The sequence below is a fragment of the Eschscholzia californica genome, unplaced genomic scaffold (genome assembly GCF_041429995.1).
Source record: "Eschscholzia californica isolate CP2 unplaced genomic scaffold, dmEscCali1.0.p SCAF_5, whole genome shotgun sequence".
NCBI lineage: Eukaryota > Viridiplantae > Streptophyta > Magnoliopsida > Ranunculales > Papaveraceae > Eschscholzia > Eschscholzia californica.
The window spans coordinates 33290495-33310246 of record NW_028238472.1 but is presented as its reverse complement, the minus strand read 5'-3'; the positions used below and the strand labels follow the sequence as shown (position 1 = coordinate 33310246).

Genomic DNA, 19752 nt, shown 5'->3' with positions numbered 1-19752 from the left:
TTTTTATAGACTGTAAAAATTGATACAAATACAAGATTCCATTTTTATTTTGTATAAAGAAAGACAGGACTACATCAATAGACCATAAGACAGAGAACAAAAATAGAAATCTATTACTGGATGGTTTGGGAGTCTAAAAGGAGTCACACAAAGCAATACAAAAATAATGGAAACCTTGTAATAAAAATGGAATAAGGACAATAATTCATTTGTAGTGCAAATGAAGAAAGGGGGAAAGAATAGTTTTTTTTTTTTTTTTTTTTTTGTTAAAGTAGGGGGAAAGAATAGTTGGATTTTTTTAAAAGATTTTATTCTTTTACATAAAAATGTACCACTATTCTCTTTACATGTATCCTTTGGTGGATTAGGTGCTACCTAGATTCTTCTATGTCTCAGTAACCCCAGGCCAGGGTGACAACTCCTCTCTCTCTCTCATGGTTGGAGAAATGATAGAAGTGCCACAAATGGAGGCCCATTTCGGATTGAAAATCGACCCAAGAAAATCCAGGCCGTCCAAAATGAAGATCTGTATGAAACCACCTTTGACTTTATTTAATCACTGTTATCATTTTTGCTCATCTAAATTTTTCTGTTCTTGATCATTGATCATACTATTTGAAAAGAAAAAGAAAACCCATTTTTCTTGAAGTTTCCTTTATGTCTCAATCAATTCATAATACTCTCTCTCAATCTTTATAAGTATACCATCACCTTTCTTCCATTCCCTTGTAGTCTCTCTATTTCTCTAATTTACATACTTCCTTTCTCTCTCTATTTGAGCTTACAAACTACTATGTGAGTATGTGGTCATCAGGTGGTGATGACAACAGAGTGAATAGAATCTCATCTTCATCTTTCATAGTTTCAAACCCTAGAAGGAATAAGACCTTAGAAGATGTTTGGAAAGACATCAATCTTACTTCTCTCCATGATAAGTCCACCACTAGAGATGAAAATGGTGTTGAAGAACTAGGAGCACTTCTCCCTCCTCCCACCACCACCACCACCACCACCTCTACTACAACCACAACCTTTCTAGGTATGAAACTTCAAGACTTCCTAGCTCCACCACCTTTTAGCAAAGAAACTACTCCACCACCACCAACTACCACCACCAAGGCTCCTCCTCCTCTACCTCCACAAAGAAGAAACCTGTGTTTGAATTCAGAACCTGATTTTGCTTATTGCTTTGACAATATGAACAATGATGTCGACAATCCACTTCCATCTTACCCAAGATTAAATAACCACCACAGTGATGATCTTGGGGCTTCCTTTGTTACAAATTCTCCATTTGATCCATTTGGGTTATGTACTTCTTCTTCTTCCTTGTCTTCTTTAGGAAATAAGAAAAGGGTTTCTGATAATGACGATAGCTCTGGTGATCGACGACACAAGAGGATGATCAAGAACAGAGAATCGGCTGCTCGTTCTAGAGCTCGAAAACAGGCCGGCACTTCCTCTATACCTCTCTCTCTATATACCTATCTCTCTTTCTCTTATTAGAGTTTAATTGTGTTTTACTTGATGATATAATACAGGCTTATACAAATGAATTGGAGCTTGAAGTAGCTAATTTGATGGAAGAGAATGCCAAGCTAATGAAACAAAACAAACAGGTAAAAATTAAACAAACCCTAATTGTAAGTTCACCTAATTTTGAGTTTAAATTTCTTCTCCATAATTGGTTTTATCGACTTCGATTAATTATTGGAACAGTTAAGATTAGCAGCTACTGCTCAGAGACTTCCTAAAAAGATGAATCTCCAAAGAACTTCAACTGCTCCATTTTGAGAGTACTACTACTACTGCCTCAAGTTATACCCTCCTTTCTGTCTTTCTTATTTCTTCCCCACCTTGTATAGACATCAATAGTTAGATGGAGAAAGATAGTTAGAGAGAGTGAGGTAGACTTCTTGTATGTATTATTTTGTATGTTAAAACAGGCCTTGGTGAAGGTAGGAGAAAAACTTGGCAAGTATATTTTGCTAACCAGTAAATTATAGGAAATGTTGCAGTAAAGTTTGACCAAGACTCTGATCACTGAAATGATAATGAGAATCCATCAAAGTCCATAGACTCTTCAATGTCAATGAAAATGTACACAGACACGAAGTCTATGTATGTCAACCAAAGTTTTGATTGACTACACCCATTAAAGAAACAAACCGTTATACAACCACCCAAAGGCGAGACAAAATTTCGACAGAAAATAATGCCAATGGCCAGAATATTTTCGAGATATCATATACAAATCTTGATAGAGTTGACCCTCAAATCCTAGCCCTTGATTTTGTTTTCGGCCACGAATTTGTTTTGACAATGTGTGGCCCGATAATGTCATTTTCCTTAAAAGAAATGATCTCTATCTAAGCCATTGAGAAAAAAAAATAAAGTTAGTAAAAATATATGGAAGGAGAAAACATTTTCATAGGTTATGAGAATAATAAATTTTGTTTCTCCTGCAAAACAATGAATGGCAGGGGAGAGAAGCAGTGGCTAAGGTAGTTGACTTTTTTATTTTTTATCATAAACATCATCATCATCTTCTTCTGTCTGTCCCTCCACTAGTATAATGGGCCTACTTTAGGCATTGATTGGACATGGAGTAAGCCCAGGCCCGTTCTAACGATAAAATGTTCCCATGTTCGACATACCCAAGCTAAATCCTCATCCGAGTACAAGTCCAACCACAAATTAAGAAAAATATTTTACTTTCTCTAATATTTGTCCAGACAGATCACGCCCAGAATGTATCATAAGCACAACATCACGCTTGTAGATGAAATGGCGAGCCAGTAGAAAAGCTCTTCACTCACCGACTCTTGTGTTATATATTCGTGGACATAAGCCTTGGCCCTTGGCCGCTTCATTATAAAATAAGCAAAACTATGAAATATAAAATTAGGAAATTGAAATTTCCATCTACTTCATAACAAACAAGTTGGTTCCCTTTCAACAAAAAAAAAAAAAAAAAACAAACAAGTTGGTACATATAAGACCAAAAAAGAAAAAAATTTCTTAATACCCCACTTGAGGGAACGGATAATGTTGAAAAGTCACATCCTTTTCTTTTAATGATTTCAGCTGTTTTGGTTTCAATATAGGAACTGTGGGTAGTTATTAGTTTACTACTATCCTATCTTCAACTAATATTTAGTGTCATTTTCCACATACATTCTTAATAGTATGTTTAGGACTTATGAGTAATTTAATCATGTATCTAATATCCACGTGTCAACAAATCAATGAAAATGTGAGTGCCCAATTAATTTAGGCCAGCGCTTTGGGGAAAGCTAAATAGTTTCCGAGGTGTGAAGACTTGGTCAAAAATTAGTCAATTTTGTTTGACAATTTTATTTTGGGGGAAAGCAAAATACTTCTCCACCTCAGTCTCTCTCTTTCCACCTCACCTCAATCTATCTCCACCTCACCTCACTCTCTCTCCACCTCACCTCTTTGTCTTCTCTGATTAGGTCGCCGGCCGGAAAATTTTTCGGCCGGCGACCATTAAAAAAAATTAAAATTAAAATTTTTCACTCTCTCTAGAAACTCCGGCGAAGGGGTTTCCCTTCGCCGGAGTTCCGGTCTGTTGAAGAACAGATCGGAACTGGTCTGTTCTTCAACAGACCAGATCGGGTCTGTTGAAGAACAGACCAGATCGGTTTGTTCTTCAACAGGCCAGATCGGTCTGTTGAAGAACAGACCAGTTCCGGCGAAGGGAAACCCCTTCGCCGGAGTTTCTAGAGAGAGAGAGAGTGAAAAATTTTAATTTTAATTTTTTTTAATGGTCGCCGGCCGAAAATTTTTCCGGTCGGCGACCTAATCAGAGAAGACAAAGAGGTGAGGTGGAGAGAGAGTGAGGTGAGGTGGAGATAGATTGAGGTGAGGTGGAGTGTTTTTTTTCTAATTTTCCCTTAAAATTTATTTCCCCGAAAAATCTCTAAAATTCTACATATTACCTTTAAAATTTCACACCCCAGAAATTATTTAGCTTTCCCCAAAGCGCTGGCCTTAATTTAATGGCAACTTTTTTTTTTTTGTTGAAACTATTTAATTAAGAATAATAAATTTCAGGTTGTCTGAATTTTTATCAGATTTTAGATAAAGTTGATTTGCCATTTATGTTTGAGCTACAGGCTAAAGCTTAATAGACATCTGACCATTAGGAAAACAAACCCAACCCCACATAAAAATACCAATGTGATTGATTGGTCCTTGAATGGTGGTGGTCTCTGCTACCAAAGCTACCCTACAATGACGGACAGACATTCGCTAATAAATTTACGAAAGAAAATAATACGAACGTCGAAATAAATAAAAGTGTGGTAAAAAACAAAGTTGTTGATCTTGTGTGGGAAACGAGTAAGAGACCAAAATTTTTTGCATGAAAATTCATCGAACTATCGGATTTCACACTAATTTCTCTCTATTGATGAGAAGCATGAAACCCGACTGTCAATCAGGTTTATCCCCAAAATATTCAGGGTATCACTATTATTTTCATGCTATATCAATAACTTCGATTTTGACAATTTTATCTTCATTCTTTATGTTTGGCAGCATTAATTTATCAGCCAACCCCCTAAACCATACAAAAAAAGGACCGATCGCGTTAAGGTGTCTCCTAACAAAAGTTGATCTTGGGCTAACAAGATTTATTTATCATAATGTCAACAAAAAAAAAAGATTTATTTATCATAAGAAAACAAATATAAAGTAAAGATGATGGAAATTGGTGTAACAAGACAAGTACAAAATACAGAAATTTCCTCTAAGATTATGAAGGGAACAGACAGAAATACAGCTGAGTCATATCCATCACTAGAAGACATGGGACTCAACTGAGTAGCTCCTACTAATCTTTTGCAGGTACTAGTAGTGTTTGATAGTGGCTTAACCTCAACTTCCTAATTAGGTATATTTGGAGTTTAACTTGAAAATATTGCACTACTATATGCCTCATATATTCTTCTAATTCTCTGTTGATTCTTTGAAACCCTAGGCCCCTATAACAACAATTCTATTTCGCCCGATACCCTGACATAGGCAAAAACATTATGTAACTAACAATCAGACTTTCAACAAAAAAAAAAAAAAAAAAAACTAACAATCAGACCGTTCATTTTTTCATCTTTTCCGTGTGTATGTCAAGAAGGTAGCAAATGGGGAGAAGAACATTTGGATCAATACCCAGACTGAGGTCGGGCATAGATTCGAACAGTATATACTTTTTCATAACTTCTCTTTAGATCATTAGAAATAGTTTTCATGAACAGTTTTATGTGCCCTACTTGATCATTAGTGTCCTATGTTAATATGAAAAAGAACCATGTAATAATTCTATCACAATCTTCTACTAAAGCTGTCACTAATTCTATCTAAAATAGTTTGCTGATAAAACATGTCTAGTATAATATATTGGTCAATGTTTAACTTATTTTGGATGGATATCTTTTCTAGATTTACTTTCTTTTCCTTTTACTTTATCGTACATATTAAGATACTCTTCCTAAACATATGAAGCTTATATTGTTCTTCACAAAAAAATCGTAATATCTGAAATACAGTCTCCGTTATAATTCACATTTTGCAGTTAAATTAGCAACTAAGTTTTCCTGTAGGTCGACTCTTAAACATAAATATTTTATTCGATTCAGAGGAAGTATCTCGACATTAAGTACCAGGGTCGGGTACATTAGGTCGGTTGGTGCCTAAGTTTGGTCAGGCTTGAGCAGAAGTTAGGGATAAAGCGACTACTGACTCGTATCGTGAATGTTATATTTCATGTAATTTATCTCAGTATTATGTAATACAAGCAAGGACTGGGATTACATATTTTAAGAGTACGTACAATATACACTAAAAGCTGGTAATGGTATAATAGCTTAACCAAGCAGGAGACATAGCTAGCAGATGTATGTAAAGTGTTACCTCTGATTGAAGTAATATATGAATCATTTCTGAACAATGCGTGTAACAATCCAATGAATCTGTCAACACAAGAAAGGTAATTGTGAAATCCTAAATCAGAGAGGCACAAAATTATGATTTGTACTAAGGTATTTTTTTTATGTGTATTACAAGTATTTATATTAGGTATATAAGAGGTGCCGTTAGACAAGGGCACCACAGAAGCCGTACCAAGAGAGGGTCACCCCTTTGTCCAGATCCAACGACCCTAAATGCTCAACATAGATGGCTATTATAGGATGTAACTAGGTTCAGGGTTTTATAACTTTAACGCTAGTAATTTTTGAAGAATCAAGATATGTTTTTAATCTTTTGTTTACAGACAGTAAAAGCACTGACCACCTCATGGTTCGAGAAGAATCACAAATAGGACAAAATCAGAATGGAATTTAGGGAACAAAAACAAATAGCTCCAACACGAAATATTTTTCCGACATTAAAATAACTTATGATGGGCATATAATTGATCTAATCCATTGGGCACCAACACCGCATAGGCTCATATATCTGTTTTTTTTCTATTGGGGAGATTCATTATGACTTTGTAGGAAATTTGTTTCGAATAAATAGTTTTTCTATTGGGGAGATTCATTATGACTTTGTAGGAAATTTGTTTCGAATAAATAGGCTTACAATGTTATTTTTAGGAAGATTCCAGTAAAACCCTTGTATTGCAATGACAGCCAAGTTCGAAGATATAAGGATATAAGCACTCAAAGCATGTACCCCCAACCACTCCAGAAAATAAGTTAAACACCTGTAACCATAAAAATCCACCTGCAATAGAAAATGGATCGATAAGCACATGTAGTATTACTTGCCATATTAAATATTAACATCAGAGTTTAACTGAATCAATGTTAAAGAAGTATAATAACGAAAGACTGATGCATCTAAACTGAATCTCATGGTCAACTAGATATTGTCTATGGCCTCTCCTCGCATGCCGATTAGTTCTGAATTGGATATCCACAAACTTAATATGGTAAGAAAACTAGGTTCTTCCGTTTCACCTACATAAGCGAAAGGTTAGGCTCAAAAAACGCCACATGTGATGGGCGTGAGAATAGTCTAATGGAAAGTCTCATGGCCAACTAAATAAGACCTAGGGTCGTTTCACTCATTTTCAATTGGTTTTGAGTTGGATGTTCACTAACTTATAACAATATCAGAGCTACGACCAACGGCCACATGTATTCCTCGCTACGCACAAACACGATAGTGTTATGTTCAAGGAACGTTAGACATGAGTGTGAAAATAGTCCCACATGAACAAAGGGAAGTCTCATGACCAAATAAACAATAACTAGGACCACTCTGCTCATTGTTGAACGGTTTTGAGTTGGATGTCCACAAACTTAGAAATTTGCACTTTGAATGATGCATGAATTTTCCTTGTACTCCAAATATTTGTCACCCGATGATGCTTGAGAGTAGAGTTGTTAACGGATGGTCAATAAGTAATTCAATGACATCAGTGAGCTATGAACTGTAAATACTCCATTTGAAGTTGTAGAAGATGATTACTGTATATATGTAAATGTCACATAAAGGAAGTATTTCAAGCTCACCAATACATATAGACCACAGAAAGTGATTCCTGCTGATGATGAAGTAAGCAACATGTAACTGATTGTGTACAAAGCTTTGTTAAGAGGGATAGCTGAGAAGTGATAGAAAATACATGTTATACTCTTGATTCTTGAAAGTTCATTAGAATTTTTTTTAAATGGGGCAATAGGAATTCTTGCTTATTTGTGTACATACCTACGAAAGTAAGGAACAACCCAAGGCAAAAAATTGATGCTGAAAGCCATGCCCAATGAAAAATCCGATCTTTATGGTCCTGAAATATGTGACACCAGACTATTTGGGTTAAAACAAAATAACATTCAAATTGAAGAGTAAACCAAAGAGAGAATAAATCAAACTAAACAGAACAAATACAAATAAAATCTATTCGAAGTGAACTTCTCACCTCTAATTGTACAAGAACATGACCAAACTGAAGTCCTATGATACAAGTTATGGCAGCTGCGAAGGAGCTGTGAAACAAGAAGAACTAGTAAAATAACAATAACAGAATGTGTTTTTGCATAAGATACCAAAATATGATTATTATTTTGACAAACAGGTGAATGATTAAAACTATATGTAACCAAATAAGGATCGAAAGACCTCTCCAAGTTCTCTTTATATACGGGACAGGTGAACTTCATCCAACAAACTGCGTGGATGCTACCAACAACAGTAGAAACAAGCCTGAGGCCCGGGTTATCATTATACAGAAAAAAATGTTCAACAGATATTTCAAGAACCAAAGACCCAAATAGAACAGACAGGAGCAAAAAAGGAAGCATAGTCAAGCTTAATGTGCTTGTATCGTTATTGATAAGTAATTCTAATTGATAATTTATTATTTAATTGACTCGATTCATGTTTAATATGCAAAAATTCTTGCTTGCCTTTAAAGTTTAGAACATCGATAGCATAGTAACAAAAATATGGACCTAATAAACTGATATAGAAGAAAGAAGAACAGTCAGAGATAAAATGGATCCTCAGCCTGGAGAAACAAATACGCGAAGAAACATGAACAAGCTGAGAAACTAACCTTAGAATACCTTCTGGGTCAAATGGAGCATGGCACCACGAAGGTGAGTGCTCAGAAATTTGCCCGTTGCTACTGCATTCCTACGAGATATATATATTTTTCTTAGGCATCAGTACATATGCCTGATGTTACCAGCCATTTGTGCTCTTCAAATTAGATATACCTTCAGATTTCTGTAAGCTGGCTTTTTATAGAGATGATTAACACCAAGAACATAACGATCAATCATTCCAACTGAATTACAAGCTGGTCCAAGATCACCTCTGGTTGAGCAGTTGACCTGCATATGTGATGTAGGACAGAAATGGGAAGTTGGAAATAAGGAAGAAAATAGCTTGATTATATTATAGATATAAGAAATAACGCACTAGTATCACACCAGTACAAACTAGGAATCACTCCTAGAGCCCTTAGGCATCACACCTTTGGGGTATTTGCATCACACAAACACATAAAGCTTAACTAGCTGCTGGAATACTCTCTGTCTGTCTCAAACAGCAGAATTACATGCCTTATATAGGCCTAAAACCCACCTTTGCCATCTTTACTTGTAGACTATTGAACTTCTAAACTCCTAGAGCACTAAAAGACATTATAAAGGACATTTAAGACATTAAAGAGACACTATAAGACATTAAAGACATTAAAGAGACACTAAAAGGCATTAAACATTGAACAAGGTGGAACCATTTTGGATTAGGCCCACATTATTCAAGATTCCAGGTGGGCCCTTCATCTAAGACATGCCAAATCAGAATTTGGGCCTTAGAATCTTTCTTTTGACGCCTCCGATACACCTTTTGTGGTTGTTGCTGCCATTCATCTCTATCAACTCTCCCTGGCTTGAGAAAACTCGACCCCGGCGAGTTAATTGCATGAAACTTCTCATAAAGGTCTTGGTCGAGTCTTTGAAACTCATCATCTCTAATCCAAGTACAATCCGAAAGTGGGCGTCCCCTCCATTTAATCAAATACTTTTGATAACCACCTGCCCTAGTAGAAACAATTTGATGATCCACAACGTCTTCAATTTCTTCTTTTGAATGTGGGGCTGGTGGTAGGCGAATGACAGGATCCTTGTCAACTACATAGCTGTCGTGTTCATGGTACAAAGTAAGATCCTCAATGTTGAACACATTACTTATGCCCATATCTTTGGGTAAGTCGAGAACATATGCATTAGAGCTGATCTTCTTAAGAACCATATATGGACCAGCACTTCTAGAGTGAAGTTTCTTAAAAGTACCTTTTGGGTACCTTTCGGGTCTGATTCGTACCATAACCATGTCTCCCTCGTTAAACTCGATAAACTTCCTCCTCAAATCAGCATGTGCTTTATAATTTTGATTGCTGATTGCAATCTTTCGCCTTACCTCATCATGTATGTCCCGAATGTGCTTACTAAAAGCATCTGCTTCAGCACTAGGGCGTGCTTCAATTGGTAAAGGAACCAAATCAATAGGCTTCTTTGGCAGTATACCAGTTACTATTTCAAAGGGGCTGCGACCAGTAGATCTGTTCACTGAACTATTGTAAGCAAATTCAGCCATAGGGATGACCAGATCCCAGCTAGGAGCATGGTCACCGACTAGGCAGCGAAGTAAATCACCCAAACTTCGATTAACAACTTCTGTTTGACCATCCGTCTGTGGGTGAAAAGAAGAAGAAAACTTCAGCTTTGTATTCAGCATTTTCCATAGAGTACGCCAAAAATAACTCATAAATTTCACATCACGATCCGAGACAATGGTTGTAGGCAACCCGTGAAGTCGAACCACTTCTTTAAAGAAGAGCTTAGCAACAGAGACAACATCAGCAGTCTTTGTACACGGAATAAAATGTGCCATTTTCGAAAATCGGTCCACAACCACATATATGGAATCATGGCCTCTTAGGGTTTTTGGTAACCCAAGGATAAAGTCCATGCTTAGGTCTTGCCATGGTTCATGAGGGACAGGTAATGGCATATATAAGCCGGTATTTTTCCGCCTTCCTTTTGCTGTTTGACAAGTTCGACAACGAGAAACGACTTTGGCAACATCTCTTTTCAAGCCTGGCCAATAAAATCGATCTTCAACCATCACAATAGTCTTATCTCTTCCAAAGTGACCTGCTCCTCCTCCTGCATGTAATTCCCATATTACTTGCTCTCTAAGAGACGTGTCGGGTAAACAAAGTTGAGTCCCCTTGAACAGGTAGCCATCGTGTATAGAAAATTCAGTATGTACTCCTTGCTGTCCAGCCAACAAATCAGCATAGATGATGCTGAAATCTTTACAAGAGGGGTAGTCCTTTTTTAGTAAATCAAAACCGACAACTTGGACTTGCATGGAAGAGAGGATATGAACTACTCGACTTAAAGCATCAGCAACCTTGTTTTCAGTACCTGCCTTGTGCTTGATAACAAAAGCATATTCTTGTAAGAAAGAAACCCACTTACCATGACGACGATTTAAATTCTTTTGAGAGTTTATGTATTTGAGAGCCTCATGGTCAGAGAATAGCACAAACTCTTGAAAAATAAGATAAGTCCGCCAATAACGAAGGGCTTGAACAACAGCATAAAATTCCTTGTCATACGTGGAATACTTTTGCTTTGCCTCATTCAGTTTTTCGCTGAAAAATGCGACTGGATGTCCTTCTTGACTTAAAACACCTCCAATTCCCACATGTGATGCATCACATGTCATTTCAAACACCTTTGAGAAGTCAGGAAGGTGCAAAACAGGAGCTTCCGTCATCCTTTTCTTTATCTCGTCAAAAGCTATTGATGCTGCCTTCGTCCATACAAATTGCCCGTTCTTCAAGCAATTAGTTATAGGTGCCATGACAGTACTAAAATTCTTGATAAAACGCCTATAGAATGTTGCCAAACCATGAAAGCTTCGTACATCATGTACCGTACTCGGAGTTGGCCAATTTGTGATAGCTTTTACCTTATCCGGATCGACCTGTACACCTTTCGCTGAAACAACAAAGCCTAGGAAAACAACATGTGTGCTCATGAAGGAACACTTCTTCAGGTTAACATAGAGCTTCTCTTGGCGTAAAAGCCTCATAACTCGTTGCAAATGGACAAGGTGCTCCTCTTTTGTTTTGCTGTATATAAGGATATCGTCAAAGTAAACAACCAAAAATTGACCAATAAAGGGTTGTAATACCTGAGTCATGAAGCGCATGAATGTGCTAGGGGCGTTAGACAAGCCAAAAGGCATGACTAGCCATTCATATAGACCATCCCTCGTCTTAAATGCAGTCTTCCATTCATCCCCGGGCCTGATGCGTATTTGATGGTAGCCACTTTTGAGATCTATCTTGGAAAATATTAGAGAACCAGCCATCATGTCTAATAGATCATCAAGTCTAGGTATTGGGAAACGATACTTGATGGTAATCTTATTGATAGCACGACTATCAACACACATACGCCAAGTACCGTCTTTCTTTGGTGTGAGCAACGCGGGGACAGCACAAGGGCTTAAACTTTCACGAATAAAACCCTTGGTTAACAACTCTTTAACCTGCCGTTGTAACTCAGTATGCTCACTTGGATTCATGCGATAAGCTGGAAGATTAGGTAGTTGTGATCCCGGAACCAGGTCTATTGCATGTTGAATAGTACGCATAGGAGGCAATTCATCAGGTAGTTCTTCAGGTGCCACATCAGAAAAATCAGCCAATAACTTCGACACTTCCGAGGGAATCGAAGGGGCATGGACAGCAGCAGTTTTATCAACTTCTTTCTGCACTACAATATACACAAATCCCGATTCTTTGCTGTCTAATTCAAATTCCTTCCTGGTAATCATGTGAAGGGACTTTTTATTGCTTGCAACAACAGTTTTGGGCTTCTTTTCTTTGTATTTTTCAATTTCAGCTGTACTCATAGGCTTCAAAACAACGTTTTTGTTGTTGAATGTGAAGCTGTATGTGTTCTCCTTCCCGTGATGGTGCACATCACGATCATAAAGCCATGGGCGCCCAAGAATTATGTGGGCAACTTTCATAGGAATCACATCACACCAAATCGAATCACTATAAGTACCACAAGAAAGTGAAACGAGGCAGCGATGACTTACCGGTATTGAGGTATTGTCTATCCATGCCACTTTATAAGGATGTGGGTGCGGTTGGGCAGCAAGCTTAAGGTGTTCAACTGTGGTTGCTGAAACAACATTCATGCAGCTCCCACCATCGATAATTAGCTTTTTAGCTTGGTCACCACAACGAACCAACATTTGGAAGATTGAAGTACGTCGCCAATCTTCTTTCTCAACTTTTGGAGATGCTAGGATGCGCCTAACAACAGATAAATGAGACGTATCTTCTTCATCTTCTTCTAAGTCATCGGGGTTATATGTCCCGTAATCAAACAAATTTTGATTCTCCTCATCTCCTTGTATACCGGCCTCCGTTTCGTCTTCTATACCAATATGTAAGTTCTTCTTAGGGCATTGGTATGCCAAATGACCAGTCTCCCCACATTTGAAGCACTTATTTGCTGAAAAGGGTTTGCCGTTGGCGTTATCTCTTGCAAAAGAACCCCTAAAAACTTGAGATTTGTTGGCATGTTGATTTGTTGCTGTCCGAACTCCATAATTAGCATCATTAGACCTCCGATTTGCTGTTTCCATGGTTTGACTCCCAAACTTCTTTGTTATAGGGTAGCTTAGGTACTCATCCATGTCCAACGCAAGTTGGAAAGCATGTTCCAGATTGTAGATTGGATGTCGAAGTAATTCCCTTCTTATATCAGCTCTCAGGCCTGCTTTAAATCGAGCAAGGGCTTGTCGAGGATCTTCCACCACTTCACTCTTAGTTTTAAGCTCATCAAATTTCTGCATGTATTGTATCACTGACATGCTGCCTTGCTTTAAGTTAATAAGTTGATCACACAATTTGTCATGATAGTTTGCTGGCATGTATTTCTCTCGTAGTTTAATCTTCATTTCTTGCCATGTGTCAATTGATGGCAGTCCCTTTCGTCTGATGTCTCCTTCAACACCATTCCACCACACTTTTGCTAAGCCCACCAGTTTCATCTTAGCAAATCTAACTCGTCGCTCGTCAGTCATATCAAACCAATCAAAGTACTCTTCGATTGATGTAAGCCAATCTGAAAATAGAGTTGGATCAACCTTACCTTCAAAATCTGGTACTTCAATCCTTACTTTCTTTGTAATATCACCAGCTGCATCATGTTCTGGTACCCTCATGTTTCTTAGTGGTTCAAAAACACGAGTCCTACGTCTTGGGGGACTGTTTTGGGGCTGATCGTCTTGATTTTCCTCCTCATCGTTACCAACTTGGTCACCTTGTCCCGCAGTTTCAGAATTATTACCTGGATGGCGTGTTCGAATTTCCATCTCTCCTAGTCTGATTTCAATATCATTGAGAGTATCTACAATTCTGAAAAGGATCTCGTCACGCTGGTCATCAGTTATTCTTCCTCGCAAATTTCTTCCAGATCTATTTGCCATACGTAACCTCGCTCTGGTACCAAAATGATGTAGGACAGAAATGGGAAGTTGGAAATAAGGAAGAAAATAGCTTGATTATATTATAGATATAAGAAATAACGCACTAGTATCACACCAGTACAAACTAGGAATCACTCCTAGAGCCCTTAGGCATCACACCTTTGGGGTATTTGCATCACACAAACACATAAAGCTTAACTAGCTGCTGGAATACTCTCTGTCTGTCTCAAACAGCAGAATTACATGCCTTATATAGGCCTAAAACCCACCTTTGCCATCTTTACTTGTAGACTATTGAACTTCTAAACTCCTAGAGCACTAAAAGACATTATAAAGGACATTTAAGACATTAAAGAGACACTATAAGACATTAAAGACATTAAAGAGACACTAAAAGGCAGTAAACATTGAACAAGGTGGAACCATTTTGGATTAGGCCCACATTATTCAAGATTCCAGGTGGGCCCTTCATCTAAGACATGCCAAATCAGAATTTGGGCCTTAGAATCTTTCTTTTGACGCCTCCGATACACCTTTTGTGGTTGTTGCTGCCATTCATCTCTATCAATATGATTAACCTCAATATATAGTTAACGTTTGCACCAAAAAATCACGAAAAAAGTATGTCACAACGCTACATAATAATGATAAGAGTTTTGTATTAGAAACATAATCTGTTTCTAACTTGTGCGATATTATACACCTCATACAAGAGCTATGGAGGGACTAACTGTGTATGGTGGGGGTCAAATGTGAGTTAATGTTTGGATAAAAGTCTAAAAGGCTACTGCCACCCTACTTTAAGGGAGCTTCCTGGTCTTAAGGAAGAAAATGCAGCTTGGCATTAAATGGATGGAAGAAAATTGGGCAACCAATTTATTTCTCTCTTTCTCATCCGGATGATGTAGTGCTATAAATAGCCTCCCTCATTCATCAAATCATCGTACCATTCGCAAGTCTCTTCTGTAAACTAAAGTGAAATAGTAAGAGAGAGTGTTGATCAAGAGAGTTGTATAAGTGTGAGGGTAAGAGAGTTGTAGTAAGATTTTGTAACCGGGGAGTGCACTAGACTTTGTGTACGGTAACTCGGGTAAATTGTAACTTCATATTCATAGGGGATTAGTTGGTACGGCTAAAAGAGGACCTAGCACTTGCTCCGAACCTCTATAAATCTTGCGTGTCATTATTCTTTATTTGCTTCGTGGTTGGTTATATTGTATTTATTCACCATTGCATCCAAGATCCTGGTTTTCTGCATTAGAGAAAAACTCTAAGTAGACTGGTCACCTATAAGGAGTGGCTTATTTTCTCAACACTAACATGTTATTTTTCTTCATCCTTAAATATGTGAAAAGAATGACCAATGGAACCAAAAAAGAAACTGACGATAAGCAATAGCTGCACACAACTTTAACTATATCATAAGTGTTCAAGTCATAAGGATTAAGGTAAAAGATCTCACCGTGTAAATGGTGTAGCTCTCGTCAGAAGAGGTTGAGTTTGGAACTCTGAATTGCCAGTCAGGAACATATAAGCCATATAACAGCGCAGAATAAATTATTAATATGGCAACTGCGACACACCTGAGGGAAAGGAATTAACACAAGGAAAAACAAAGTAAAACATTTAACTTTCCTTTTCATAAATGATCAACTTAGTTGACCTAAGAAAAGAAAACATCTCCAATTACACCTTGACAGCATGAACACCAATTCAGCGATAAAAAACCCACGAAATACCAATTGGGTAAGGTCTAACTAAATTATCATTGTAACAATGTAACCAATGCCAAATTTCGGAAATTAGATTATAGAAGCTTGGAAGTAATGTGTAAGAGCAGTCCTAGCTGCAAAAATATTAAAAGTAAACCATTACCAATGCAAATAATAGGTCTTGAAAACTGTTATTTTGTGTTTCCTACTTGTAAACCAAATCTCACATAGAGCTGCAACAACGTATCCAATGGCTATCCTCTGCATGCAATGGAAAAATAGGATGTAAGTTTCTCCTAAACTACTTTTCTGAAGCATGTGCACAAAATTAAGAGAAATGCCCCAAATGCGACAAAAATATTTGAAGACTTAACGATAGTGTGATAACATTATCCAAAAGCATAACCAAGACGGAAACAAACCACATAATCAGATATAGTAGCCCAAGATGTTAGTTCTTCAGGTATTCATAATGAAACTTGACGTAATTGTGATTAGTTCTTTAGCTCAGTCATACATTGTAGAAAACAATGAGTGCTTCAGATTGAATGATCTTCTCTAGAAAAATGATGCCAAGCTATGCTATTTCATCTTTCAATCTAATAACGTACTTGATTTCTTGGATGCCTTGAGATCATAGAGTTGGAGATAAAGTAAACAGAAGAAAAGAATTAAGCTATACTTAATAAAGTTAAATGAAATGCCTTCAGAGTATGATTTGGTTCAGGTTCTGGGTTAATCCAAGATTATGTACCCAACAAATGAACAAAAATAAAGAGGTATACTCGTATAACTTAACCCATCTAATTATTTGGGTTTGTTATGTTAGTCAATTGAGTCACACCAAGGAGGCAGGGAAGTTGTGAGAAAATTGAACTTTGAAGTATAAAATCGAATAATTAACTTCAGAATGCCAATAAAATCTTAAGTTGCCAGATAGAATGTATCAATTGATACCTGGAGAATGCCAAGAATACGTATACGTTCAATGTCAACACCAAAAGTCAAGGACTTTATTCCGTGGAAATAACCACCTGGAATGAAGAGAATATGTATACGGTTAGATATACTCAATATATCTAGTGTGCCAAATAAAGACTGAACTAAACGGGGAAAATAAGGCTCGCAACATCTTCTTGGCCAAATTGGCGAACACATACAGAAAAGTTCAAGAGAGGCCAATATCACTGAGAACTTTCATGCAAGCATAACCTGCATGCTGGATATAGATGCAATCAGCGATTATTAGACTTTTGAAGCAAGTCAGAATAAATTATGCATTATCTTATTCTCTTTAAAGCAATTATTCTTCCGAAATGGTGAAAGTCTATCAGACCTCAAACATACAAATAGTATCCGGATTATATAGTTCTGTGAGAATAGTCCCAAATGGGAAAAGGGGTATCTAGCAACCAATAATATAATGTCTAGGTCATCTCCACTCATTGCCAATTGGTTTTGAGTTGGATGACCACAAACTTAACAAGTTCTTTACATTGATTACAAAATTAAATACGACGGAAGCTGCAAGATTTCATTATACTACCTTGGAGAAAAACACCAAGAAGAAATAGTTGTGCTGCCTTTACAATTGCCTTTCGTGTAGCCAGTCCTTTATTTTCTACTCTCTACAATTAACAACATTTTAGAGCTCAATAGCTTGCTAATACAAATGTACAATAGATCAAACAATTAACCGGTTATCAAGTGAAACTCATGAAGAACAATCTTCGATTTGCAAAGACAAGAAGCTCATTTTTCTTCCAAAGAAATCGAAACCCAAGCAAGTTACTTTAGATACCTTGTAGACAAGTGCGACCGAAACACCAACAATGAAGAGAAAGAAAGGCATCACGAAATCCGCCAACCGCAAACCATTCCAAGGAGAATGACCCACAAATGGAATAAGCGAACCAGCATAATCAACAAATATCATGAGCTATAGATGTAAAAAAGAAAGGTATATTAGTAATACATAGCAAAAACATAAAATTGATACGAAAAGGCTTGTTAGTTTACTTAAAATCAAGTAAGATCAAGTTAAGACCTTCAATTTACAAAATGTTCCTATTGTAAAATCGCTTTATACATAAATTTACAGAAACTCTAGTTAGGCATTACTAGTTACTAGAACTATTAAGATCAGGTCCACTAAGATAAGATGATCTGATTAATTAGTTAATCCTTAATCAACTAAATCATAGATCAACTTGAAATCATAATATAAGATGACATTGTGTTTTACAAATCATCAATTCAAATTTCTGTATAATTGCAAACTTGAAATCAGATCTATCTCTTCTATTCATCTTCCTCCTAAATCAAGCCTAAATCACCAAGTAATTACCAAAAATGGAAACTGAACTAGATTTGATTTTTGATTTCCACACAAAAAATCCGATCAACAAAGAAACCGATGAGAGAGAGAGAGAGAGAAAGAGAGATTACAAAAACAGCAAGACCGCGAAAAACGTCAAGAGATGCAACACGAGTGTTTCGTCTCTTTAACTTCAAATCCTTTTCTTCTTCTTCTTCATCTTCTAGTTTGGTTTCTTCCTCAGTCTTTAGTAAAACAACATAATCGCTCATTTTCCGGCCGGTTCGATTCCGGAATACTAGTTTCCCCAGTGTTTACGATACCGGCGAAAAAGGTGTACGATTTTGTTGCTTAAATTTAGCGATAAACACAAATATATAGAAGAGAGAGAGAGAGAGAGAGATGATGATTAGTGAGGCATTGAAACGGAACACAGGTGTGTTTCTGGTGGTCATTTGCTTAAAAAGATGAAGAAAGAATATATATATATATATATAGCTCCCGCCACTTGCGTCTTTACTTGCCAGATTTGTTCTTTAAACTACCTAATCAGTCCCATTTTAATTTACTGTTGTTTACTTTCTTATTCAAAAACACAAAAAAGTGGTGTTTCTTGCCTGGGCCTCACCGTTTTAAAAGCCCTCACGGAAAGGGTGTTTAACCTCTTAAGAGGCATACCACACTCCATTTCACAACCACCGATGTCGGATTGATTTACAAAACACCCTCTTAACACCACATCACAATAGAGTGAATCGTGCTGATAACGTGTTATAAGATGGTGCGTGACCAACCTTCTGGACTGTTAGTGATATTGTTACTGTCCGCTTTTGACACACCCTTTACCTATAAAGTGGAAGACTAAATTTCTTACAATTCCAACTAAGGGTTGTTAGTTGTCGTTAGTATTCGCTTCATTTATTGTCCAGTTTAAGTTAAATGACTATAAGCTTAACCATTGTCTAGTTCAAATATATTCAAAATAATTTTTTTTTTTGAAATATTTGATAATATATTTAAAATATTGATTCACATATTCAAATTTCAGTTTTATATCTAATTTAGAAATGGACAAATAGTATGTGAGCCTTAGTTTGATAATGAATATCACAAGAAAAATATTTGTAAAGAAAATTACTATAACTAATAAAAAAGAAACTTTATTTATGTGGATACATTGTTTTTAAGATTATTATTATATCTACACAACAAATATCTTTGTCGATACTATTCTTTCCCTCTTTGTTTCTCTTTTCTCCTCGTGTTTCATGACTAGGGGCGAGATTACTTGGTTTTTTTTGTTTAAAAATATACCGATTTGAAATCAATATTTAGAATCGACCCTAAAATTTAATGAAATTATTTCAAAGGCGTGTAAGTGAACAAGAAATTGAGAGTACAAGTCTAAAATGACTTCAATAAAATTCATTTAGGCAACATTCAGACAAATATAACTTGTATATTTTAAGATTAGATAACATAAATAGAAACATGGTTTTTTTTTTCAACTTCTCTCAACTTTGGATACAAATTCATCTCATTAGTTAGCGTGAAATCAAATAAAAATAATATTCAACTTAAAATATTTATCTTTAATGGGTCTATGAGAACCAAAGAAAATAGAAAATGGATGGTCATTTTCCTTCAGGCTTCGAG

General features: G+C 36.6%; 2 protein-coding genes across 7 annotated transcripts; one reads left to right on the top strand and one right to left on the bottom strand.

Annotated features, from left to right (window-relative positions):
- Positions 1-581: 581 nt before the first annotated feature.
- LOC147538711 (protein FD-like) lies at positions 582-2022 on the top strand. 2 transcript variants are annotated; one of them, XM_086640403.1, is made up of 3 exons: positions 582-1449; positions 1542-1619; positions 1720-2022. In XM_086640403.1, the coding sequence occupies exons 1-3, from the start codon at positions 802-804 to the stop codon at positions 1792-1794; spliced, it is 801 nt and encodes a 266-aa protein (XP_086496529.1). In that variant the 5' UTR covers positions 582-801; the 3' UTR covers positions 1795-2022. The 2 variants fall into 2 exon arrangements, with proteins under 2 accessions (XP_086496529.1, XP_086496528.1); XM_086640402.1 differs by having other exon boundaries at positions 735-1449; positions 1542-2022.
- LOC147538710 (uncharacterized) lies at positions 2016-19270 on the bottom strand. Of its 5 annotated transcripts, none has more exons than XM_086640400.1 (14): positions 18228-18722; positions 17581-17718; positions 17326-17407; positions 16737-16813; positions 15943-16040; positions 15530-15650; positions 8751-8867; positions 8588-8667; positions 7952-8018; positions 7741-7819; positions 7545-7636; positions 6607-6750; positions 5935-5993; positions 2016-2369 (listed from the first exon to the last, which is right to left on the bottom strand). In XM_086640400.1, exons 1-13 carry the CDS (start codon positions 18366-18368, stop codon positions 5958-5960), a joined length of 1272 nt encoding a protein of 423 aa, XP_086496526.1. In that variant the 5' UTR covers positions 18369-18722; the 3' UTR covers positions 2016-2369; positions 5935-5957. The 5 variants fall into 5 exon arrangements, with proteins under 5 accessions (XP_086496526.1, XP_086496527.1, XP_086496525.1 ...); XM_086640401.1 differs by having other exon boundaries at positions 2016-2365; XM_086640399.1 differs by lacking the exon at positions 2016-2369 and adding an exon at positions 4031-4252.
- Between the last annotated feature and the right edge of the window lie 482 nt (positions 19271-19752).